The sequence below is a fragment of the Prinia subflava genome, chromosome 1 (assembly GCF_021018805.1).
Source record: "Prinia subflava isolate CZ2003 ecotype Zambia chromosome 1, Cam_Psub_1.2, whole genome shotgun sequence".
NCBI classification, from domain to species: Eukaryota; Metazoa; Chordata; class Aves; order Passeriformes; family Cisticolidae; genus Prinia; species Prinia subflava.
Genome location: NC_086247.1, coordinates 113,644,703 through 113,670,748, shown reverse-complemented (window position 1 = coordinate 113,670,748; position 26,046 = coordinate 113,644,703). Strand labels below are relative to the sequence as shown.

Here is a 26,046-nt window from a genome sequence, read left to right as displayed (position 1 = left end):
TACAAATGCTGTGCAGACCAAAGCCAGAGAAGCTGTGTGTGGTCAGATGTTCAGCATGAGTGCCCCATGTGTACCTCCTGCTGCCCCATTCCTTCAGATTCACTAAGTGGTTCATTAACTTAATAGTATTTTTGTTTTGTTTGTTTCTTGATGCCTGTGTCTCCTTCATACTAGTTTAGACTAAGGATTGTCAATGATCTGCAGAATTATTTGAATTTTAATAGCCTTTCATTGCCCTTTTTATTTTCTTTTTTCCCAAGGGAATAAAATCAAAACTAAGCAAATATCATAAGTTCTGGTGCCTAGCATACTAGCTCTTTGGTATTTCTATTGTCTTTTATTTGGGGAATTTTAATGTCATTTTTCATTGAGATTTACTTATTTTTTAATGAAACCTGTAACCATGTATTGATGTATCCTGGAAAACCAGTCCTTGCTACACTGAGTACATAGAGTTTACAGTCAACTTCCCAGTTATAATATGCTCATACCTTTTAATAAATTACTCATCTCTCTCTTCTCCAGTATAAGTGGCCAAAGCTTAAGGGAAGAAAAAGCAGCTTTTCTAGAAAACTCTGTATCCCTGTGTGCATGTTCCTCTGTTCTGTATTTGATACTCAACAGATATCTGAGGCAGTTGAAATTAATTTGGAATACCCTGAGAGCTGGTCTTGAAAATGTCTTCTTATTTTCTTTTCTCTTTGTAGTTCATTCTGCTTTCTCTTTTATTTTTTTGTCTGTCCTACTGAAGTCATGGAATTGTTAGACTGATTATTACATTTCTAATGGATCAGTTGAGCACTGGAAAAGACAGAGGATATTAGCCTTTTCACATTCAAATGTGTCATATACAATATATGTGGTTCTATGAATAATTAATTTGAATGAAAGGCCTGTCTGAGTATGATTTCACTGACTAAGAAATAGCCTTTCATTGCTGGATTTCCTGGCTATCCAGTTTGCTCTTTTTTTTTTTTTTTTTTTTTTTTTTTTTAATGCTCGTTGAGCACTTTCAGCCCAACAGAAACCATTGGCAAATCCTGATTCAGGGGCAAAATTCATATTAGGTTTTCATTTTAATTTAAAAAGATGTTTTTGTCTGTTCTATTTACCTGCCTTTTGCTTCATCCTCCTGTGTTCCCTTGGTTGGATCTTTAGGGCTATATTGTCTGTAATGTCCCTCAAGTGATCAAATGTGTTGGTGCTTAACAGATAATGAGAGTTCAGGCGTGATATTGAAAAGTGAACTATAATTTTACCTATATTACTTAATTCCATAAGAAATGGTGCTGAGCTTCAGATTGTTCTCCTGAAAATTATAACTCCATGGTCAGAGAAAGCAAGCTGTTTTATTGTCAAGGGAGCAGGAGCCTGCTCACCAGTCAGCAGTAAAACAATTTATGGGAGGAGTATTTGTTTCTCCAGCAGAAAATAAAAACTGTTTGCAGGGTATTGTAGCTAATGACAGGATGGATAAATCATGCACCTGCAGAGCCCCGGTATACAATAGATATAACATTATGGGAAGGAAATCATAGCTTTGATAAATGTCCTAATCCCCTGGGGAGGTCTACAAAAGCATGCAAGCCCATCCACGGGAGTTAGCGGGGGAGTGGTACATTGGTTAGGTTTGTAGGATTTATAGAATTCTTCCCAGTGGCCAAATGTGTTCATAACTGCATGCATTCAGTAAAGTAAGCATTTTGTGTACATGAAGGCTTGTAATATGCATGTGATGCTGAGATCAAGACTTGCCCTACTGCAGCCAAGGAAAGAAATTTGACTTTTTATCATTTGGTAGAATTGTAGAGGTGATGTTGTGCCACTGACGTTTTTCAGTTGTTCATAAGCCTCCCTCCTCCCTGGTATCACAGTCGTATTGCGTTCACTGGTTAATGTTTCAGATTTGCTTAAATTGTCAGCCAGTTGTTACTCTTGGGATTGTCTAAAAAAAACTGTGTATTGCAGATCTAGTGTGAGGAAAATGCATTTTGTATCCAAGACAGTGGTTGATTTATTGTTCGTGGAGTAATTCAATATACATGAAGTAAACAGATACATCAGAAAAAATGTTAAGTTCCTGCAGAACGTAGTGAAAAATACCTTTGGGTACTATAAAAGGGGAAGGAATTCAACTGTTAATGAAATAATTATTTTTCTCCTCAAACTATCAAAAAATAATGAGTTTCACAAGAGATGTTAGCTGTCTGTAAAAAGTCCCAACTTGGCACACAGGTAAATACTAAAATCAGTCATTAATCTGTAAAGCTCCTGAACTTGTGTTGCAGTTAGTGTTACACAGAAAAAAAAAATGATGTAGGTGTATGTGCTTTGTTGACTTAGAGCAAAACTGATAGAAGAGCTCTGTGTACTTGGAAATGTAATCCTAAGGAAATATATTTATAAGAATTTTTTTTTTCAGTTTTGGCAGCACCCTGTTTTGTTCTCTGTTTTACCAAGGCAATGCTATAAATTTCAAATACTGCTGCATATTTTGCAGAAAATTCCTTTAAGAGTGGCAACAGGCACACACAAGACAGGGATTCTTAGGCCTTTTAAAAATACTACCCTGGAGATCTCTCAGTGGTATTTTTTGTATGTAATCAACAGATATCCTTAACAATAGTGTTCACCAATAGACTTTCTGATCTAGAGCAAATTCTTTGTCTCTGTGACTTATGTGCTTAACAGCTGCTGGTGGAAGAACCTCGTTTTCTCAAGTCACTCTGTACAGATGGGCTGTATATGCATTCGTATGGGTATTGCACTGAGGGGTTTATTTTATGTGGGTGACTTCTTTAGAAATCAGAAGTATTCAGGTCATCTGTGAAAGGGTCTTAGCCAGTGCTGTCTTACCAGAGTTTGCTAGAAACACTCAGTTCCTGCTCATCTTGAGTTAACACAACGCTTTACTGCTTTAAATTGTAACTGTGATGTTTTTAAAAAGGCTGGAGTAAATTTAACAAATGCCAGTGTGATTTATTTTCAGAAAATAATTACTTAATGACCTCCAGTTACAAGGTCATATTCAATGCCCTTCGGAGGCTGTTATGATTTAAATTTATCACAATACATTGACTAAATAATATTCTGAACAGAAGAAACTTTGACATGGCCTTACTTGGAGTCAAGATATTCACTGTGTTTAAAAGTAAATCAAAGGTTTAAACTAGACCAAAAAGAGTCCCATCTAGCAGAAATGCATTTTAATCCCAGTTTACTTTTTAGAAAGAAGGTAACAAAGATAAACAAATAAAAACATACATTTTGGAAAGTCACCTTCCATTTTCCTTTCTGTGGAAGGAAGACATGCAAATGAGTGGTCCAAAAGCATGAATGTCTCCATTCCCTATGGCTTGGTACTACACGAGTAACAAAACCATTAGAGGTTATGCATGAAAAAATTCCTTTTCTTATTCTGGAGAAATTAATTTGAAGTACAGGAGCATTTCTTAAGACTCTTGGCCTTTGCAGTGACTTTGCCTGCTGAGAACTGGTGGTGGTAGTGCTTTTGGAGAGGGGTGTGTGTGCAGAAGGTGGCTGAAACCCAGTGGTCTCCTGCTTAGGGAACCACCAGGTAACAGCAATTTTTTGTGTGTGTGTCCACACAGGTTGCCAAGTGGTTTTAAGGCTTTAATCTGGATTACCACTGGCCTATCTCCTATCACTAATTCTTTGCCCCTGGTGTGGGTGCTAAGATGGCAGAAAACTGGCCTCTTCATGGCCTCTTCCTCCAGCTGTGAAGGCCTTCATTTTTTCAGCTCCTCTGCTCACTCTCTTGTAACTACGAGAGCAATGTTTCATATTTTGCCCAGGAAAAAAATGCTCTTGGGATTCCAGTAACAGTTAAAAGTACAACATGAATTACAGTGTTGTCACTGGAAATGACAGCAATTCTAACCAGAAAGTGTGAAAGCCATATATATTTTGTTTTCAAGGCATAATCACCCTTGGGGGAAAAAAATGAATGGCAAACTCTTTTTCTGGAATACATTCCTTGAGTTATTTGAGACCTATCCTAAAAAGTCTCTCAACTCAGCATGTGTAGAGGGCCCCAGCTGTAGGTATTCCAGCTGTGCAGAGCTGGGTCCCCTTCACCTGGCTGGCAGGGAGCCTGCCTGCCAAGCAAGGCTGTCCCATGGAGAGAATTCCTCTCTCACTTACTGGGAGGCGGCAAATGGGCTGCACATCCTGACTTCTGGTGTGATGTGGGCAAGCACTCGGTTCTCCTGGATCCACTGGATGAGCTGGAACCTTACATGTATGGCGAGGTATGAAATACAGCCTCATCATTTCTCAGTGGTTTCAGTGGAATGCTATTTCTCTCAGTTGATCCTGTTTTTCCAGGTAGAGCATATTGAGTTTCAATCCCACATCTGGAAAAACTGTTTCTCTCAAATTTGGTCATGTCTCTGAAGTTTTTTTTTTAAAAGGTTTTGAGACAAACTTGATAAACTTGAAATCTGCAATGGCCAAATATTAAAAACTCATTTCTTACTGAAACAGATAGAATCTGGTCCTAGACTTTAAAAGATTTGCAAGCTATAGTGAATGATTATGTTGGAAGAAGTAGCAGCACAAAATTCCACTTTTTGACATTAAAAAAAACCCCACCAAAACCAATCTGCAACATCTTCCATGTTTAGTTTTCATAACAACCCCAAAAGAAAAAGAAAAAAAAAAAACCTTCGCTCTTCAATTTCCCAAGTCTTTAAGGTCTCTCAGGTGGATTTTGTGATGAACTAACTTCAGATTCGGTTTGCCAGTTTCATATTTTCTCTGAGCACAAAAAACCCCTTAACATTTTAGCTCATGCAATAATGTTCCAAGGAAGCTATTTTCATTTCTTACTTTTACAGGTTATAGGAAACTTTTGATTTCTATGGGAACAGTAAAAAAAAAAGCAAAGCATCCAAACTTTTAAGAGCATAAGATTGTGCTTTGCATCGTGGCCTGATCCAAATGCAGGCATATAGAGTTCCTGGAAGCAGTATCTTCAGAATGGCAACTTCTCTCCCTGGCTTTTCCCATCTTCTATAATCATTTTACCATCCAAAATAAGGGATGTCAAATCCCTCGAAGGGGTATGGGAAGAGGGTGGATACCCTTTCAATCACAGTTCCTTTCAGAAAAAAAAAAACCCAGAAGATGCAGCTGAAGACAGAATCATTCTATAATCAAAATCCAGGGGACTGAAAACAGCGCAAATTGTGTGGGCTAAGAAAGTGACATTATAGCTGTGTAAAGTTGCTTTTAAAAGACGAGGAAGTGGGAGGCTGAATTCAGATGTTTACACATCTTTAATCCCACTTGTTTCTTGGTTTTGGTTTTGCTATTTATAAAGTCAATGTTAGTCAAGAGGTAGTGTGGAGGAGAACACTTGAGCTTCTCCCTTCTTTTGGAGTGCCAAAGCCAATAAGAATCATAGCATCTTTTGGCAGAATGTTTGGCTGAAAGGTGTCTGGTAGATGTAGTAACTCTTGTACTGGTCGTGATGTAGAAATTCAGAAGTTAGCACACAGTTTTCCTGTTAGTTTACTGAACGGTGACACTGTAATGCAAAAGAGTGGAGGGCATGGGTGTGATGACATGGAGGCTAAGGCTGTGTCAGAACTATCAATTTTGTTAATGTCCTAGTCAAAGGGTGTGCTTTATTCACATATAAATAGAAAGGAGTGGCTGCTAGTTCTTACATCATATAAACTTCTTTAAAATTTGGAAATGTTGCACCAGTCAAAAATATTGCCACCATTTAAAATGTGTACAGTGCTTTGATGATAAAAAGTGTTCCATAAATACTATGTTCTATTTTTTCCACTGTTAGATTTCACACATCAGCTATTACAAGAACTAAGAACTGAAAGCAGTTAAGCTTAAGAAGTACTAATAATACTAATAACACTTTCCACTTCACTCATGCTTATGTCCAAAAATACTCAAATCTTTTAAAAACACAGGGAAAAGGTTAGTCTGAAAGTTTTAAAGTAAGATTATCCATACTTATAAACCAGAGAAATTAAGGCACAGGAAAAAATAAAAGGTTACACTTTAAAATGTGCTTAGACATTCAAATTTTACTGATCTCAATTTTATATTGCATTAGGCCTTTGGGGTACAAAGGTACTGGACTGACTTACTCTTGGAAAAGAAATTCTCCACTTGTTTAATAATATTTCTTGTTTCTGGCAAGACATACAAGGAGGGCAAAAGTTTTTGTGGGTTTTTTTTTTTTTTTTTGTTGTTGTTGTTGTTGTTGTTTGGTTGGTTGGTTTTTTGTTTGGTTTGGTTTGGTGTTTCTGTTTTTGTTGGGGGTTTTTATGGTTTTTTGGGGTTTTTTTGGGGTTTTGTTTTGTTTTTGTTTTGTGGGGGTTTTTTTGTTTGTTTGTTTTTTTGATTGCTTGGGCTTGATGATGGGTTTTGTTTATTTAAATCTGATAATTTTCTGCAAAGGTTTTCTGAGAAAAGGTGAGTGGGTTGTCCCAGAAGTGGCAGTGTTGGTCTGCCATTGACAACCTAAGAGCTATAAATAAGACATTAAGATTATGGGGAGGGGTGATTCCTTTTCTTGATGGAAGCAGTAGTTAAGGGGAAACAGACATGCTTTTAAATCCTGAAGCTCACAAGACTTGCCAGTTTGTGGTGAGTTTACCTTTGCTGGCTGCCAGACACCCATCCAGAGGCTCTTTTACTCCCCCTCCTCAACAAAACAGGGATGGAAAAGATTGTGGGTCAGGATAAAGACAGGGTGATCATTTAGCAATTACCTTCACAGGCAAAACCAGAATCCACATAGGAAAAATAACTAACTACCAACTAACTCTCCTTCCTTCTCACTATGCCAGCTTAAAATAAATTGGCATAGTAAGAAAGAAGGGGAAATCATGACAATGCCCGTCCCTTCTTCCCCCTGTCTTTTTCCAGGCTCAGTTTCACTCTTCTGTTCCTGAGCTTGAGCCAGCTTCCCATCCCTGCTGGCACAGGGTTGGATGTTCTCCCTCTCCTGCCCATCCTCTGCTCTAGGGTAGGCCACAACTCCTTCAGGATGTCTCCACCTCCTCCAGCGTGGGTTTCTTCATAGATCCTGTCCCACACTCACTCCAGCTGGGCTCTCCATGGGCTAAGGAGAGCCTCCTCACCCTCCTCCCTCTCTCCCCGGGTACTCGCAGGCATGTTTCTCACTTTTCCCCTCATTCCCCGGCAGCGTTTTGCTCTTTCCAAGATCCATTTTCCCAGCAGCAGCACCGCCTTGGCTGCAGGGCTGGGAGTGGCTGTGTGTGGCAGGGTACTGCCCGGCACCTGCCCCAGGACACCACTCTCCCCTCCCAGCTCTCCCAGTTCTCCCAGCGTCTTTCCCACAGCTGCATCTTCACTGTGCTGAGAAGGCTGCAGAGATATACAGTGTTTTGTTGAGCAGAGGACACCATGAAATCAAACCATCAGCTTTCGGTGTCCCTGGTCTCACATCCTTGCTCCCCGACCACCTGAGGGGACCAGGCTGGGTCTTTGTGGCTGGTGGTGCAGAGATCTCTATTTTCTGGCAGCCTGTATTTCTTCAAGAATTTAAAGCCAACTATTCTGTAAGTGTCTCCACTGACTTTGTGTTTTAGGTTTTTTTCTGGAGGTGATCCAGCAGCAAGAGAGCAGTTTTTATGGGCTCAGACATGGTGGTCCCTGACCAAAGCCATTCAGAGCAGAGGGGTCTCCTCTCAGGTCTCCTCTCTCCCAGCCACCCTGAGGGGAATGGGGTCTGTGTGGTCCCTTCGTGCCTCTGTGTCCTGAGACATCTGCACGGGTAGGACACCCTGTGCATCCTTAGTGCTCTGAATGTCTGAGTTCCTAAAGCACCCCGTGTGGGGTAGGAGCTGGATGGAAGAATAGAAACAGGGCAGAGGGGCTCAACTCTGTACCTGGATTTCGCACTGGGACTGAACCGTGCCTCCAGCATGGGGACAGATCTGGGAGGGCGTTTTGTGTGGCACACAAACAAAAGCCAGGCAGAAGGTTGTCCAGCAACTCAAGCAGGCTGTGGAAAAAACAGGGTCATTTTTGCTCCTGTTCTCTCACAAGAGAGCAGGTATTGTGCACGTCCGTGCCAGTAGCACACCTCTCCTTACTGTGGTGGAGTTCGCTGCCATTGTGAAAATAATCAGTTAACAATTATCACAGCTGACAATGCACCTTTACATCCCATCAGCCACAGAGACCTTCCACTGGTCCATACAATGAAAACCCATCAGAAATAATAGGAAGAAGCAAAGTTATTATTAGGATAGAATAGCTCAGTGTTCACAGAATATTCAATGGGGGATCAGCTTCTCAAGAGGAGTTAATAAGCAGCCACTTGAATATCTGATGTTTATAAAGGAGAGAAATGTATATGGGAAAGTACACTAGGGGTAAAAATCTATTTGATCTGGCCAAAACAAAACCTGGCCTTCATCTCTTATGTAGAAGCAAGTCTACCAGGGCCTAGAAAGAAAGATTTGTCTTTGAGGAGTGATCTGAAAGATAAGTAATATGTCAAAGGAAAGAAAATGCAGTTTCTGCTCCTTGGAGAAAGAGGGTAAAAGGGAAAAAAAAACAAACCCTCACATTAAAACTCCTCAGTTGTTTTTCTTTTTGGATTTTTTTTTTCTAGCTGTAGCTATAGTCTCTTTCCTTTGATTTGTCATGATTTAAATTCATACAAAAAGATTTATTTCAAATAAACCCTTTAACTGTAGGGGCAGATTTTTATTTTTTTCCCTAAAGCCTTTTGTAAGAACAAAGTAACCACTTGTCACACACAGTGACTAATGAGAATTTAGTGTGGGTTTTAGTGTTCATTCATAGGCTTTGTGTTCAGCTAGTCGTAAGTTAAATCTTTAGAAATCACACCGCAGGAATCCTTCTCTCAGGGGTGGGGGCGGGAGGCGAATCTGTCGAGATACTGAGAGCTGGTGAGCGGAAACTGCTCTTTTCAGGCTTCCTAATCGGCGGCACAGGAAATAAACACACGCAGGAAGTCGCTTGGCCTTTTCTTGAACCTAAAGTTTATACAGCAATTGATAACTGAGGCAAACTTTGTGTACTTAAACTTTTGAAAATTAAATTAAATGAAGAGGGCATGTTCAGCCCATGCCAGCATGGCCTGTAGTTTCTGCAACCCGTTCGTCTAAATAGAGTATTAAAAATTGGAAATATTACAGCATATATATTTTTACAGCTAGAATGTGTCCTTGAAACGTTTTTGTATGTCTTCTCTCTGTCATCTTTTCTTTCCACTTCTCTAATTCTCTCCCAATGAAACTGAGCTGAAGCACTGAAATTAAACTGAAATTCATGTTTATGAAGATGTTTTCCATGCTTCTACACCAGACTCTGCTCTTTCATCCTTTTCCTGACCTTCTCATTTATCTTGTAAGCACTTCAGGGTAAAGATGGTCTTGGATCATGTGAAACACCTTGTTTGATGGTGGCCCATATTGATATTTGGTTAATGCTACACGTATGATGTATAAAAGTTGTCTTTGAAAGGAGGGTAAAAATAAATGAAGTGTCATTCTTGAGTATAGCTTTTGAAATTGATAGCATCAATTTGCTAACAGGGACATTTATAAGCATTTCTAAGAAATATTATTTATGTTCGTATTTCTCAAGCTTTCACTGTATAAACAAGGTCACCATAAATTTAACGCTCTAAAAAGAATATGTTTAGTTTTATAATAACTATAATTAGTTGGGGTAAATTTGCATGGGAAATATAAAATACCTTTGCCAATAAAAAGCAAGTAAGCAAGCAAGAAACCCAAGTGAAGAGCAGAATATGGAATAAAAAATACATTTGCATGTCTTTGAAGACCAACATAAATACCTGCTAAAAATGCATCCACTCCTATGCATCTTCTACTCTTTTGAAAATTGTTTCTTTTTTGCTGTCCTAACAAACCACCCCTAAGAGTGCAGATGTTTATGCGGAATATTTTTTATAAAACAAGGACTAGAAGCAGAAAGCTCCAATTATAGTAAAATGAGAGGACAGAAAGAATGCATGTGACTTACATATCTGTAGTCCAGATTACTTTCAGATTAAATTATTGAATTTTTAAAAAAAAAAATTCAAGATTTTAGATTCAAGATTTTAATTCAAGTAAGTAGAATGTCTTGACATTTTATAGTGTGCTTATAGAAGGTTGCATATTTGATATGTAGCTTTCTGATGGCTCAGCCTTACTTAGCCACTAGATGGGATTTCAGATCTTCAAGAAATAGATCTGAACATTGGCCCCAAACTGCCGTTTACTGTAAGATGGCCATAGCTGATCAGTTGGTCAATAAATGTCAATATAATAAAAAGATATGGAAGTTTCTGCAATTAATCTTGGGACTGAACATTCTACACATTTTCAGAACATCCCCTTACCTCTATCACTTATCGATTGTCCATTTGATTTATATCCCCGCCTGAAGCCGAACAGTCATCAGTCTTCCTTTTGGGCATTACAGTGACATAGCTCTTTCACTGATATCTCTGATGGAATCCATTTTTTGCATTTCCCAGCCCCTTACAGGAAACATTCGAGTTAGTTCCAGACCACGTGTCATTATATGTATGCACAATGATGATTTGTAGCTGCATTATTTGTATTCTACCCTAAAAGCTATTTTTACGTTGCATTTCTTTCTTTTTTGATAGTCCAGCTCCACAGTGAGAACGTACCAAAACAGTAAATCAAGAGTGACCATGAGCCCTGGCTTTAGCTCCCAGTGGAATAGCAGCCAACCTGCTTGGAATACATACACCTTTCCAAGAGCAAGCTTGCACTACCAGTCTCATGCTAGCTACACCTACTGTGCTGGACATCCTGCTGTAAGTAATGAAAACCTTTTCTGCAGTTACCTGAATGAGCTCTGTGATTCCCTGGGAGGTGGAGGCGCTCAGGGGCTGATGGTTCAGCACCCTTCTCCAGCAGTCTTTGTGTCCCATGCCAGTCAGAACAACTCACATGTACTAACTCTAACTCTAAAAAGAAATATTAGAATGAGTCTTTGACATAAGCAGACGTGAAAGTTTTATGCCTCAGGACAACTATATATATTTTTGTACATTTACCATTCTTTCTCCTTGCATGAAATTATTGTTGTATGCCTGGGTTTTGGTGTCAGAAACATAGCCTGAAAAGCAGTATTACAGATGGCCTCATTTCTGTTTCTGGTGAGCCTGTAAGATGAATGAATGATTCTTTCTATTTCAGACATTTTAAATTGTGTGGATTAGTCAGAGAAGGAGAGCATCTCTTCTCCTCATTAGATTTGTTTAGACTCACTACTTCATCATTAGTGTCATCAGTAGTGAACATGCAATCTTGTTGCTAAGCAAAGGCTACTGGTCTTCTGTAATTGCATGAACTGGTGGCCAAAAAGAATGGGGAAGGGTGGCTCAGTATTGCTGTGTGTTTTAATTTGACATTCATGAAAGGGTCACAACTACAGGCTGATGGTAATTTTTGTCATGTTGGTATTGTTGACTGTTTATAGCAGAGCCCTTTCATTCATGTAGTTTCTGGTTCTGAAAGACCTCAAGAGAGTTAATGGGGAAAAATCTCATTCACGTAAACAATCTTCCTTTCTTCCTCCCTCCACACTTTGTTGTTTTAACATTTGGATTTGAACTTAGCTTTGGACATTTGGTTATAGAACTTCTTAAAGGACGTAGCATCTTAACCTCCTGCCGTGTATACGTAATGAAGTTTTGCCATCCTGTAGTGAATTCCAGTAGGGAAATGGGAAAGTGTAGCTTTTGGTACAGAATCGAAATTGTGCCATGCAGTCTTACTGTGAGATCTTTGTGACTTGATTCAGATTTGTCATCTTACCTGCGAACAGACTTCTGACTGGAAGTTTGGGTTAGGAATTGTCTCAAACATTAACAAGGTAATTGAAATAAAAGAGAAGAATAAATTTGTAAAATCTTACTTTTTTTTCTGAGATGATGAGTTCTCAGAATAAACTAAACATCTCTATGGATTCTTCTGTTTGCTCACTTCCATCATGGTGTCATTGAAAATGATAAAACTGTTGTGAAGAAATAAAAAGTATTTGACATCAAAAGGGCCATAATTTCCTGGTTTAGAATGATGGCTCAAAAAGAGTCTCATGACAGCTTAATTTATCTTAAACTGTGGGTATTCAAATCATGAACTGCTCCTTAACTTTCCTCATTTAGAATAAGCACTATCCCCTCTGTGACCCAACCTTTGACTCTGCTTAGCAAAAGAGCATACAGGAAGAATTCTCTGCTTCCTGGAAGAGAGCTTAAAATTTGAATTGAAATTTCAATCTTTTCAAGCTACTTCCACAGTTCCTCTTTCCTTTGTTTATACTAAAGTTGAGGGTAGCTCCACTAGAATTGTAGTACAAGATCTGTATGTTGTAAATATACAATCTGTACAATACCTGTCTGCATTGAGCATACTAATATGTAGTCACTGGAAATGACATGTTCGTCTGGAAGTTGATTTATCTGATTGCTGGAAAGCAAAGGTTTTAGAAAGTGCAAAATTGCATAAACCTTTGTGCAGATTGGTCGATTAGTCCTGCCCTCATTGTCCCTGGGTTCAAACATTCACAAAACTTGGGACATTTCTTGGTTCCAGCACATCTGAGGAGCTGTGCAGCGCTACTCAGCAGAGATCAGACAGACTTTTTAAGCTGGTGGTAAGAAGTTGTACCAGGTTGCTGCCATTGCAGTGCCTACCACTGTGATTACACGCTTTTCCCGTACCTTCCCTACTTCTGTATTCTCTGAGGGTTAGTCCATTAGCAGGTCCCGGGCAAGGCACTCCAGGAAATCCAGCTCCTCCCTTCTGCAACATCAAATGAAGTCCAAGTTCCCCAGAGAAAAAAAAGCCTTAATATTTGGTTGGATATCTGTTTTTTTGTATATGATAAAGCTATAAGTAGTCTAGTTCCTGTTTCTAGTTTGGATTTGTTTAATCTGGGCTCAAACCAACCTTTTGATGATAAATTACATCAGTAAAATCTGGATATGGGGGAGCTCCTTTATTTGTGAATCTTCCCAGTATTACGTGCTCAACTGGATATCTACTTTACTTCAGAGGATTTTATTTGCCCTCATCTGACACAGGTTCACCAGAACAAGTTGTAGGTTGTAGTGCTGTATGAAGCTGTTTCTGCAAAACCTCCCACATGGAGTATGTCTAAAGATCTCATTGCAGTTCCTTGACACCTTGGAGGCTAACAAACTTACAAGTGCTTTGTAAGTTCAAGGCAGACAAATGTCAGGGAGTTGGATCTGCCCTTGAAGTACTTAAAGATATTAGTCCCTGAAGACAGTGCCAAGAGAAAAGCTTTGGTTTTCTGTAGTGTTTTGAGAAAAGCTGAATGAGACAAAAGAAGATTCGTTTTAATTGGGCCAAATGTAACTAAAAAAATCCACAACAATTCTCTAATTTTTTGTTTGTTTGTTTGTTTTTTTAATCTAAATGAAAGAAAAAATATCTTTTGAAGTGCAGTGTTAATAGACCCTTATGACTCTGGCTGGTCCTGAGTATGTCAGAGCCAAAGGTGGAGTTTTTATTTTGTTTTATCGGAGAGCACCCTTGGCATCTGTCTTCCTTAATGCTGCAATCATTGATCAAAAGCACTCTTTTCACCCTAGGAAAGAAAAGAACAGGAATTTTGTTTAAACGGTAATTTTTCAGCTCTTGAGTTATCTAAGGGAACAGACTGCATATCATCCCAGTCTACAGTGCAATGCAGTTTTTGAACAAACAAGAAGGTGCTAATTTCTAGGTATACTTGAAAGCAGGATACCCTGCAGGATCTGTATATACTAATATAAATGATAATGTGGTAGATGGTCCTTACATAGTAAATGATTTTTGATACTAGAGGCTTGAAATTCTCCTGGCATTCACATTGAGAGGGTTGCAGCCAGAAAAAATACAGCATGTAGTGCTGAGAATAGGAGAAGACACCTAGTCATCTAACATGCTTTTCTCTTGAACTTTCTTCACAAAAGAAGATAAAAAATAGACAAAGTAATTCTGATTATCCCCGCTGGGCAAGATAGGAATCTTTGAGTGATAGTGTCCTTTGAGCACTTTCACATCTACACAGGCTTCCTACCCATGCTTTTGAAAAAGTCTCAAAGACTCACTTCATTTCCCTTTCTCCACGTTTTGCTGGAAGGATGATAGAATTTCACAGATCTTCAGAAATCTTGACCACTGAATTAACTCTAACAGATGAACTACTTAGACTGTACTGTTGTTTTAAAGAAACGTATCTGTAAAGTGAGCAAACAAACACAGATATCATCAGCTTTGGAGTACTACAGCTGAATTGTAAGGGAGTCTTTTACGCCTCTCTTGGATATTCGTGTAGCAGTCTCAGATACCTGCCGTGCTCACCTTTGTAAAAGTCAGTCCTTATGAGGGAATTTTGCCATGTGATACTCTCAGATGAAGCAGACAGAAGTGTTACAGTGTGTTACCCTGCAGGGTTTGAAACCTTTGCTGCGTGCCCATGGGATGATGAATTTAGCTGCGTGTTTTAATTTCTCCATGTGCATACACCTCTGTAGCATGCACAACGTCTTTGAAATCCTTATCTAGATACTCAACCCAGGGTGTGTAAGACTTTCAGCTAGAATCTATTCTGCACTCTAACAGGATTTGGTCATGCTCCACTAGATCAGTGACAGCCTTCAAAGCATGATTGGTTAAATCTGTAGAGTTATTATTTGGAGCTCTACACATAATGTTTACAAGCTGTTACAGCTGAGATGTCATATATGGATCAGACATCAGCTTGCTTAGCAGTCCCCATTCCAACAGTCTGTCCCCAGACTTCTTTCTATGGCTTCTTTAAATGCGTGATTGCTTCTAAAATTATGCTGTTAGTTGGAATGTGAAAAGCAGAATGTAAAAAAAAAAAAAAAAAAAAAAGTGATGCAGAGCACCATGAGGCACTACTGGCATTCTTCCACTCATTTCTCCAAGCCCTAGTAGGATCTCAAGTCTTTAATCTTAGGAATCTCAAGACCCAGTAGAAGGAGCTGTAGCTCCTTTTACACATTCCTGCTGACAGTCCTTGGACAGAAAAGCAGAAAGGGAGCAAGGCTGTCACTGTGGACAAGCCTAATGGAAGGGCTTACTCACTGTCAGCATGACTATGCAGAGTCCATTGGAAAAATCCCCAGTCCCAGGTAGGTAAGACTCATTGCCGACGACAGGACTGCCGGACTGCAGCACTGCACAGCTGCAGCGCTTTATGTAAACTGACTGCTCTGATCATTACCACACAAATTGGATTAACATCTGTAGGGAGCTCTCCGTGATTGACGGGTCTAACAACTTACTTTGTATAGATTTATAAAATTATAAAACCTGCCGTTTTTATGGGATTAAATTATACAATTTTTAGGGACCACCTGGGGGTGTGAGATACAACTATTAATTTGAATGCATACGTATAATGCTAAATTATTAGTTTTAAGTGTACATATCTAGATATAAAACACAGATCAAGCTTTTGGCTAAAACCTTTGCAGAATGGTGTAGGAAGGTTCTCAGTGCAGGGCTGCAGTTCGTTATCAGTCTCTAGTTTTCTGATGTGATCCTGCTCTCATCAGTGCAAACCTAATTAGTGAACACATTTTTTTTAAGTGAAACATTCTACTCAGAGTTGATTCTATAACACCAAAATACGACTGACAGAAGTAATTTACTGATGCATACCAAATTCATAAGATAGACCATAAATGATGTGACCATACATTATAATGCAAAGATAATGTTTTGAGAAGAATCTTTCTTTAAATTCAGCAAGTAAGCAATACATAGCATAGGTGTCCTATTCAGAACAGACCTTTATTTCTCTAGAATTATAAATAGAACAGATCAGCAATCAAGTTTGGTTTGGTTTTCCTTTAATATTAAGATCTTTCCAGTGAGTAATCCTGTTGCACCTCTCCTTAGAGAAGGAGGCAGTGCTAAGAGTGAAATGCTTATGCAGCATAATCCTGTCATCACTAATTTCTAAGACATCTGTTTAAACAAAAGCGGTCACTTTCTGATCTGACTTGAGCCTCCTGCCTGATTCATTTTGTAATGTCACGAACAGTGGATTGTGGATTCACGGAGTAGAGCTGGTCTGATTAGAGAGGAAGAAACTTCTTTTTACACATGCACATCCTTATAATCAGCAATGATGGGAAAGGAAATAAATAGTACCATAGGCATGAATTGGAAGTGTCTCTCTAAGAACCTCTCAATTACACTTGAAGTTCTGAAGTCTTGGCTTTCTCTGTCCCTAGTGTTAACTCTTTCTTACCTTCATGGGCCTTTCATGCGGGATTGCTCCCTGCCCTTCTCTAGCCACTATTTTTTTGGTGGTACTGTCCCTTGTCATTACAAAGCCACACGTGGAAAAAAGTGGAAATGGGTCTAAGAAATAGATCCACTGTCTAAGGACCATTGTGCAAAATATCTGCCAGAAGCCATTTTGGTCACAGTCTAACAGTACATAAAGTTTAAAGGATGTGTTTTGATCTTCTAAAGTTGGTGACAGCCCCAGCTTTCCTCCATTAGTTGATCTGGGGAAAGATCAAGCATTGGCTGGAAAGAAGCAGGAAAGGAAGCTCCCAGCCAGAAGTAAAGAGAAGAGTGTATCACCAGAAGCTATTTTATGTAGTTGTCGACAGGTTCCTTATGAAATTCTGCAAGAACAAGTGAGAGTATAAAATGAAAAGGCAGTTGTTTAATTGGGAATTAAAAAGATGACATCTCCATTGCTAGGTATCAGTTGTGCTGTAAGAGAGAGGCTGGGCCAGTTAGGAAGAAAGTAATGAAGGATTGTGGAGAGAGGAATATTTTTAATTGATGGGATGTTGTAGCTATCAGGTGCAATGAGTAGCTTAGTGATCAGCTGCAAATCCATATGCTAACTGCTGACATAAATTATTTATTCTGTTTATCTATTACCTCCATCTACAGGAACAGAGCCTCAAAAACATGAACTTATTAGGCCACAAACGTAAAACACTTTTTCACTGTGGCTTGGCTTCTTTGGAGAAGAGAGGGTGGAAATTTCAAACCCCCAAACAAATATGTCTCTTAATTAACTTTTCTCACCATCTGTGCTTACTTATAGCTGAGGCAAGCGGTACCAGTGACTTGTGAGATTGCTTTCAATGCTGCCTCTTTAGGCCAGCTTTTCAAAGCAGCAATCACATGCAGTTAATTCTGATCAGATCAGCTTATCAGCTCAGTTCATTGTAGTGCTTTCATAATAATTCGTGTGTGACAGCCCATTAAAACTTGGCCAGGCCTTTAAAACAAAATCACAAAATCCACCAATGTGTTTCACATTCAGCCTTTGAGTTATCCAGCATATTTGTTTTGTGTCTTAAGCTTTGAAATGGAACTTTAGTGAAGGGTTGCAGGGAAAAGTCACCAGCAATACAGAACTCTAGCCAAAGTAGTTTAATGTATTTTACCTGAAAGAGTAGTTTTATTCAAAAATGTGTACATGATGCTGTAATAATTGTGTTCAATGCTGCCTGTGGCTCTGCCTGCTCCTGCAAAGGGACAGTGCTGTGGATGCTGGCTGCCAGATCTGTGGAGTGTGTGAAAGGCCACTGCCCAGGGGTGGTTCAGGTTGACCAAGTGAGTTTTTCCTTTCTGGAGGACTTCTGATGGATGGCAATTACGATTTGAAGTTGAATGCCCTGCTCCAAAAGGGCAGCGCCTCTCAGAGGGGAGGGAGAGCACTGATAGCACAAAACTCTTCAACTGACTCGCAACACATATTTTTCAGAAAATCAGGGGAAATGGAGAAGTTCCACGTAAGTGAGTTTAGAGATGTTTGGTTTCAGGATTCTGGGTTTTATGTGTAAATGTTGTTTAATGTTATTTTTTCCAGTATCCTCTACTCATTCACACATCACACATATTGTGTTTATCATTGTTTCTCTTAATTTTAACAGATTAAGCTAAGAATTTTGTAGATTGATGTTGATGCCTTTTGTTTATTTGTTTCCTGTGTGTTATTTAACAGAAAAAAGTCAAATTTTCGGCAAAAAACACTGGACAAAATATTTTTTTCCTCAACAATTAATGTTAACAAGATTGGGAAAAAAAATCCTTTGTGTATAAATAGTGCCTTTATTTTCAAGAAGAAAGATTTCTTCATGGGAAGTATAATTGAGATCTTTGAAATTACCATAAGTACTTCTACAGGTAAATCCACAGCACTTATTTATTAGTGAAATAACTACTGCTGGAAAGTTTCTCATCACCTCCAAATGCTAATAAAGTCAGCCATTCTGGAGATGGGAACTTTTGTTTATAAACAGACTCCATGGGAATTTTCTTGCTGATTCTACATTCTTTATTCTTGCGTACTGAAGTGGAGTAAAACACAGAAAGATGGTATTTTTAATAGACTTTAAAAACCCAAACCAGATGCTGCTTTTTTCTTCCTTTTTTTTTTTTCCAAGAGAAGAAAGTTCCCTAAATTTAGACTGTAAAATAGGCTTGTAGGAGGCAGTAAATACACATCTTAGTAAATGTCTATAATTTACAGCTGCAGATATATATCTACCTATACCTATCTTTATATGCATTTCTGTCTGTATTCATGAATGTGTATCTATGTATATGTATATGCACACTCCCAGTGTTTGTTTTGGTTTTCTGCTTTAATTTAGCAAATAGAAGGTGTATGGTTCTAATTTAGCTTCTCCATCTCATTTTCAGTAAGCCAGACAGGTTGTCTTTAGGATTTGTTAGTTAAGGTGATGAGTTCCTTCAGGCTCCAGAGAAAATCCTGGTATTAGGGCTTGACAGTAGATGCTACAAACTGCCAACCTGTCACATCTTTTGGAGACTCCTGACACTTTTTGAAAGATTGATTATTGCAAAAGGCCAGCAACTGTGCTGCTTTCATTTTAAATAATTAACACGCTCAGGCAACTTCCTTGTATTGCAGACTCCAAGGGTGAACAGTTTTGGACTAGTCTGAGCAAATACTTCAAATAATTTTGCTGATGGACTCTTTCTCATCTCTGTTAGTTTTAATTGGGGTTATTGATTTAATACAAAGCCACCCAATTCAGTGAAGGCATATGGAATGAAATTTTCCTTTTGCATTTAGACCTATCTCCTTGCCTTGAGGATTTATTTACATCAGGGATGCTATTCAACAGCACTGTCAACAGTGACTTCTATTTACAAAGGGAGATGGAAGAAATGCGTGTCTGTGGGAAATATTGATCTGTCAAAATTGAAATGTTCTTTTGATGACATTTCAGGTTTTTTACCCTTGAAAATTTTGAAATGTTGCTTTACTGTAAACCCAAATGCTGACCAAAGATCATTTGTCCCTTGCTGATTTCTGACATATGTTCCACCAGTGATTTTAACACTCTATTGAGAGTACTTGATCTAAAAAAGATCAAAATCCTAGAGTTCTTTGCATAACCGTGCTTAATTTGTTAAGCAATCTAAATTTTCATCTTTGTCACCTTTGTTGAAATGTTTGCTTTTATTATCTGGGTTTCATCTAAAAGAAACACCTGAGAGATGTTGTGATCTGTGTTTCTGTCTTGGGCAAGTTTTTAATTAATTTCTCTACTTTTCTCCAGTTTTAAGGTTTCTGTGGGAGAATTTTATTTTGAGGAGACTGAAGGTATTGTGTAGAAGATATTTCTGCATCACTCTTGAAGGAGGCAGCTGGGGGTTTTTAGAGGAAAAACAGAGATCTACAAAATAACAGGCTTTATTTATAAATCCAGGGAACAACTCAACACAGTGCCATGTTGACTTTTTCCTTGATAAGGACTGTGTTGACCTCAGATTTGAACCAAAAATACTGTAAAAGAAAGTCCCTATCCCAAGGCATGTAACTAGATGGGACAGAAAATAGGAAGGGAAGCAGTGGCACTGAAAGGGATCCTACCCAAGCTCCTGCAGCTGTTGGAGGAAAAGAATGGCAGTAAGCTTTGGGTTTCATTCATTCCAAGTTGGTGGTACCTTATCTGTCAAACCAGGCTCTTTTCTGTATTTTTTTCCAAGTATATAACACTAGGCAGTGTTTGCTTTTGTTCTAAAACCTGTAACTATAGGGTGATGGGAGTGTTTTAGTGAAGCCCAAAAGTTCTAGCTGTAAGCAGGTGTGGTTAGTTATGTTCTTTGCTTTCCACCAGGGTCTCTTGCATGCTGTATCAGGTTCTCATTAAGGATGTCCAATACAGACATTTGTGCTTTTGGGAAAAGAGAGTTGCTTTCTGCAAGGGCATCTCCCCTCAAGGCATCACTCCTTTGTTTCCTTTTTTTTTCTGCTCTTATTTGGGGGCTGTCAATATTTTAATATAATTTCCATGTCATTTACCTTTTTAGCTGTAAGATGGACTGCCTGGATTTTGCCAAATAAACTGACTACCTTTAGGTTTCATAAGGAACAGAATATTTTTTTATTTATGTACAAATACCTTTCTTCCTTGGGTATACAGTCAGCTTCCGTGCAAGAGGAAAACAAAATTGTGAGGTTCTGGAAATATTACAAAGGTCTTTGCAGAGATTCTCTACAGTATTTTCACTTTTCATGCTTTTTTCTCGTCTTTTTGAGCATTAGCCCTCTGGCATGGTCAGGTGCTAGGAATTTCCTGGCACCAAAGGCAAATGCTGTGTTGAGGCTCTGTCCCTCTGCCCTGGTGACCTGTCCCTGGCTGCCTGCCAGCACGGCTTGCTCTGCTGAAACCAGAGCTGCTGCAGATCTCTCTGCCAGCTGCTTGCAGTCGGGGAGAGCAAAACTCAGCCTTTATGTTTGGCATGGCAACAAAATCTTTACGGTTGGACTCTGTGCTAAAGGTCTTTCCCCACCTAAAAAGGATACCACGAATCCGTGGCACAGTGTCAAGGTTGTCAGGAAGTTCCAGCATCTTCACTTCTGTTCTGTGCTAGGTTCTCCTACTGCATCTCTGTGTGGTCTTGGAAAAGCCATGTGGTTTTATTTGTTCCCTCATCCTACTTTATTTCTTTGTTTGTATCCTATAAATGAGAACATTTGCCCACAAACACTTAGATTTGTCATTGAGCTTTTTTCTTTTTTTTTTTCTTCTTTTTGTATTGTCAATGATTTATTTTAAAAGTAGGATCTTTTAAACTTCTAGAAAGCACCTCAATTTTTGCTTTGTTATCAGGGCAGTCTCTCTTTGAAGACTTCATTTTCTTCAGAAGCTGTGCTCATAGAAATCCTCATGTTGTATAGAGCTGGGTGAAAGGTTGGATTGAGTTGTTTTCCTGCCAAACTATAAAGTGATTTTCTTTTTAAATCTTTCTTTCCATTTGGCTGCTACTTAATGTCTTTTGTCTGCTTAAGGAGGACAGGTGCAATTATTCACCTCTGAGTCCTGGGAAAGGAATAGTAATTCAGCATGGTCTCTCAGAAAGGAATGTAATTCACTGTCCCACATACAGTACATTATGCAAGACAAACAGAACTGTGAAAGCTGAAGCATTGTAAAGGAGAGCATACGATGAACAATGCCTCATACCAAGTCAAGCTGTTTATCTTATTATTTTGTTTGGGAGTTGGAAAGCAAAATAATTCATTATATATTGAAGCTTGATAGAATTGCCTTTTCAGTCTTTTAAAAATCTCTTGGCACTTCTGTGTGAGGAAAAGGATGTGTTAGCATTCTCCAACTTGGGATTCTCCAAATTGGGATGTAGATTTTATAGCAGTGATAGTAGATCCATCATTACTTAGATAATCTAATATTTTTTTCTTTTATCATGATGAAAATGGGGACCAAGATTTCAGAAATGTAGCTCAGAATCTGTTTCTGAAGAGTGAAAGTTCTCACCCTTTCCTTAAAGAGCAAACCTGGCCACCACTGAGTTAAGATACTCAGTCTATATATGGGTTTCAGCCCAGAGTGAATATATTCAATAGATAATTGAAAACTTAATGGTAGAAGAGATCTGCTTACAGAACAAACTCCTGCACTGGGTAAACAGTTTCGAGCTGTGGTCACATGGAAGTGGGGAGCAGCTTTGTCTCATCATACTTGTTACATGAGAATTACACAAAAGGAACAGATTTATTTTAAAGATATTTAATTCAAATTAAAAAAAAAATCCCACCTGTGGGGCAAATAAGTCAGGTTACTGCTTGTGTGTATCATAGTAAAGCCTTTTCATTTCTGTCCTATTTTTACTTGCTGATAAGTTTATGACACTTGTGCCTTTCCAGAGAAACCTACGAGTGTGGTGTGTGCTAAAGGGATGTCGTCATGTAATTTTGAACAGAATCCTTTTTGCTACTCATAGTCAAAAAAGTCGGACGCCCTTATTCATCAAATCTTTTGCTCCCATGAAATGCAAGACAAGGTTTTATGGAATAGATACCAGTCTCTTCTGGCAGTTAAATGTTCGTGCTTCTACACTTCCTCCCCCAGGCTCAGTTACATCAGCAGCAGAGATATAAACTTGATGCTTTCCAGTAGAGGGTGTCTGAAGCAGAAGTTTGGTCATTTTAACTTTTCTGAAATGTAAAATGGAGTTGTTTTGTGGTTCTCTGCCATGATCTTTTTACCTTTTTGGTGTCCACACTGTCCTCTATACATCTCACTGCCCCCCTCCTTTTTTTTTTTTTTTTTTTTTTTTTTTTTTTTTTTTTTTTTTTTTCTTTTTAACCAGAGGAGTTAATTCAAGGTAAAAGGGGCAATAGAAAGAGGACAAGAATTCAGTTTGTTGTTCTTAGAGCCAAGTGTTGTACAGTAGACAAACTGACTATGGAAACCATATCCGCTTACGGTAAAATGTGTAATTCACTTCAGAGAAAATACAGGCTGCTGTGTAGATCTAAAAAAATTCTCTGAATTTGGGAATAAAAGGCTGTGCTGCTGTTCCAGGACTGAGTGTACCGCATGGCAATCACTTTGTTTTTCTTGAAATGTTAGTGAAGCAGAAAACAAACAAAAAAATCACATAACACTAATAAAAGAAAGCTAAGCATGTTAGTCTTTTTGTGGTGGCTAAGTTGTATGGCTTCATGAATAACTGCTTTTTAAAGGGCAACCAACATTGAAATCTTGTTAACTGACTAAAAAGAAATTAAATTATTTGAATGACTACATCCAGTTTTGATATTTCATTGTAAGATGCTCCATGTGAATAAACACCTTTTTCTAGTCTTGTTAACCTCATAAGGGGGGGTCTGTGTTGGTGGTGGTCCCTCTGGATAGACTAACTGGCATGGTTGAAAATATTTTTCCTTATTTAAGACCAGAAAAAGTGTGAGGGGTGGGGAGGGAAGTGGAAAGATTTTTTTCATCTGAAAAAGGAAGAAGAAATCCACACAGAAAGAAAAATGCTTGTTGTATTATGTTTTGGGGAAAACAGCTAAACTGTCTGTAAAAACATGTCAAACTTAAAGAAGGAGGAAAAAAAAAAAAACTAAATATAACCTCTTTCAGGAAAAGTGAGCTTACATTGTTAACTCTAACATTCTTAAGTACTTTTCCATATTTAAATTTGTTCTAAAAAAACCCCAATACCCTGCCCTTCCTCACCAAAACCCTTCAAGAAAACCCAAGACGCAGCAGAGATGTCATTCCCACTCAATGAATTCTTTTCAAACCAACCCTATACATTTTTAGGAGTCAAGTCTGGAAGAATAAAACCATCTAATTTTACTACATCCAAAATGAAAATACTTAATTCTGTTTTAAATGACAGTGAATAAAGTGGAATTTAAAAGCAGATATAAACAGGCTAGTGATCACAAAGTATTAGTTGCTGGTCCGAAATGGAGGAGAAACTTGAGGGTCATTCTCTGCAAATTACTCATATTGTAAGGAGAAGCTTTTTTCTTTCTTTATACAATTCTTGAATTTCATGGGGAAGGGAAGGTTTCTTCAATGAAGTCTCTAACTACAGTTGTGTTCAGTGATGGCATTGGTATCAGCAGATATGCAGCTGAGTATGAGACTCCTTGCTGATATGTTGGACATTTATAATGCAGATTCCAGTCTCTGTTGCTTTGCAGAATGTCTCCCACATATATTTCACTTTTGCTTTTCCCCTTCTAAAAGCCCCAAAATATACAGTTGCAATTTCTGTCTGGAGAATACAATCAGCCAAGTTCTCACATGATCAGAGGTGATGAAGTCCCACTGGCCTCAACCACGACATTCCTGTTTGTATTCACTGATGATCAAAAGTAGATGGAAGGTGTTTGATGCCAACGTGGACTTCTTTGTCTTTGTGTCTTTATTATCTGTTGTATCAACACACTGAAACAAGGCTGGGTCAGGTGGTTCTAAAGAGCAAAAATGGCTCTGAGTTTTGCCCTGACCTTGTTGGTTTGACCACATATACATATATATATATATTGTCCTCATCTGGCTTTTCGTGAGATCATGGGGGAAAGGAAAATACCTTTTCAACATAAGGAAAAGAGATTTTTTTGGTTTGCTTCCCACTGTTTTCTTTGCTATGTTTTGTTCTTTCGCAGGGGAAAGAATCCCCTGCCTACCTGTGGGAATTTTAAGAAAATAATTCTTTAATATGGAAGTGTTTATGTTCTCATTAAGGGGTGAACATAACATCGATTTCCTGTACCCTCACCCAAAATCTAATTGCAAACTGTAGTCTGGAGATAAGTCTGCCCACCAGGGTTAGTGCTGTTTTACTAGTTTAATTAGGCTTTGGGTTTAAGGTGTTTCATGAGAAGAAAAGGACTTCTCACTAGTTGGGTTAAAAAGGCAGAGACAAAGCACAGCTGTAAGGGCACTTTCCCATGTACTTGAGCATGATTAAATGTAGCAGGGGGTTCTTCCTTCACTGAGTAAATTACCTTTGTCCCACGTGTATATTGATATAAACTTTAAACATTTGCCTTTGCAATATATCTCAGGCTGCTTCTCTTGCTGCTCAGGGTCAAGAGAGAAATTCATGAATGCTGACAGGAAATCTCTCTCTGAGTATAAGGAATAGGTGTACAGTTTCTCAGATAAACAGAAGATTCAGATTGTCAAATTCCTTGTGTGTTTACTTTTAAGCAATACCCACAGCAAATAAAGCAACCTTTTCACCAGATTTATACTAGTGATTTAGATGCCACATCATTTCTCTAGTGTCGTACATAAAAAAATCCTTGAAAAATCTGCTTCCCTCTACAGATTGTTTAATCCTGCTGTGGTGATACCAGAAAAAAAAAGACTGGTTTGGGTTATTTGTTACTATTTTAGAAGCCAAAAGGTCTGAGTCTTCAAGAAACTCAACCTGACACTGTCAGATGTTACTCAAGTAATAGTTGCATCAAGGGTTTTAATACGAAGTCTGTATTTTTTTTTCTTTCAGTGTAGGAATGAGATCAGTTCATAAACTTATAATTTTCTCTCCTAACTGTCCCATGTATATCCATCTTAAAATATTTTTCTCCTCTGTAGCGTTATGACAGATTTAAGACCCCAGCTGAAGCACAAGACATAAATAAATTAATACATGATCTACTTAATCCAAATGTAATTTGTTAAAATTTGTTCAAAATCTTGTCTAACAGGCAGATATATGTTTTAAAATTCTGCAGATCTTATCCTTTCTATCTAGAATTACTTTAAACTGTTTGAGACTGCTAAATGTTGGCTATTTATTAAATAGGGTATCAATATATTTCTATACTTTATAATTTTCTAATATTGAAACAAATACAAAGTTTCCTTCATTTAATATTAAGATGACATAAATTTGTGATGTGCTTTTCTGAAGATATTTTCTTGCATCCTGCTCTCATAAAAACATGACTAACAGTTATAAAGAAAATAAAATGGTTCAAACATTTAGACTCTAATACTTTTAGACACTAAAATGAGTGTGTAAGCTTTTAAACATGAAAATGAGACCAAACCAACTCTAAGGAAACACCTCTGGGTGTGTCCATTCAGCCTGTGCCTTAGGCTGTGCTTCCCAGACTTTACAGAATCCCAGAATGGGTCAGGTTGGAAGGGACCACAGTGGGGTCACCTGCTCC

The 26,046-nt window shown here is 38.4% G+C and overlaps 1 protein-coding gene across 5 annotated transcripts in view; it reads left to right on the top strand.

The window, feature by feature from the left end:
- RBMS3 (RNA binding motif single stranded interacting protein 3) overlaps positions 1-26,046 on the top strand; it is a 706,117-nt gene that overhangs the window by 202,756 nt on the left and 477,315 nt on the right. For 3 of the 5 annotated variants that reach the window (XM_063408744.1, XM_063408737.1, XM_063408763.1), the window contains one exon: positions 10,676-10,849. The exons of the other annotated variants lie outside the window; for them this stretch is intronic. In XM_063408744.1, coding sequence (XP_063264814.1) covers positions 10,676-10,849 — 174 coding nt within the window. The remainder of the gene's footprint in view (positions 1-10,675; positions 10,850-26,046) is intronic. 5 annotated transcript variants of the gene reach the window in all.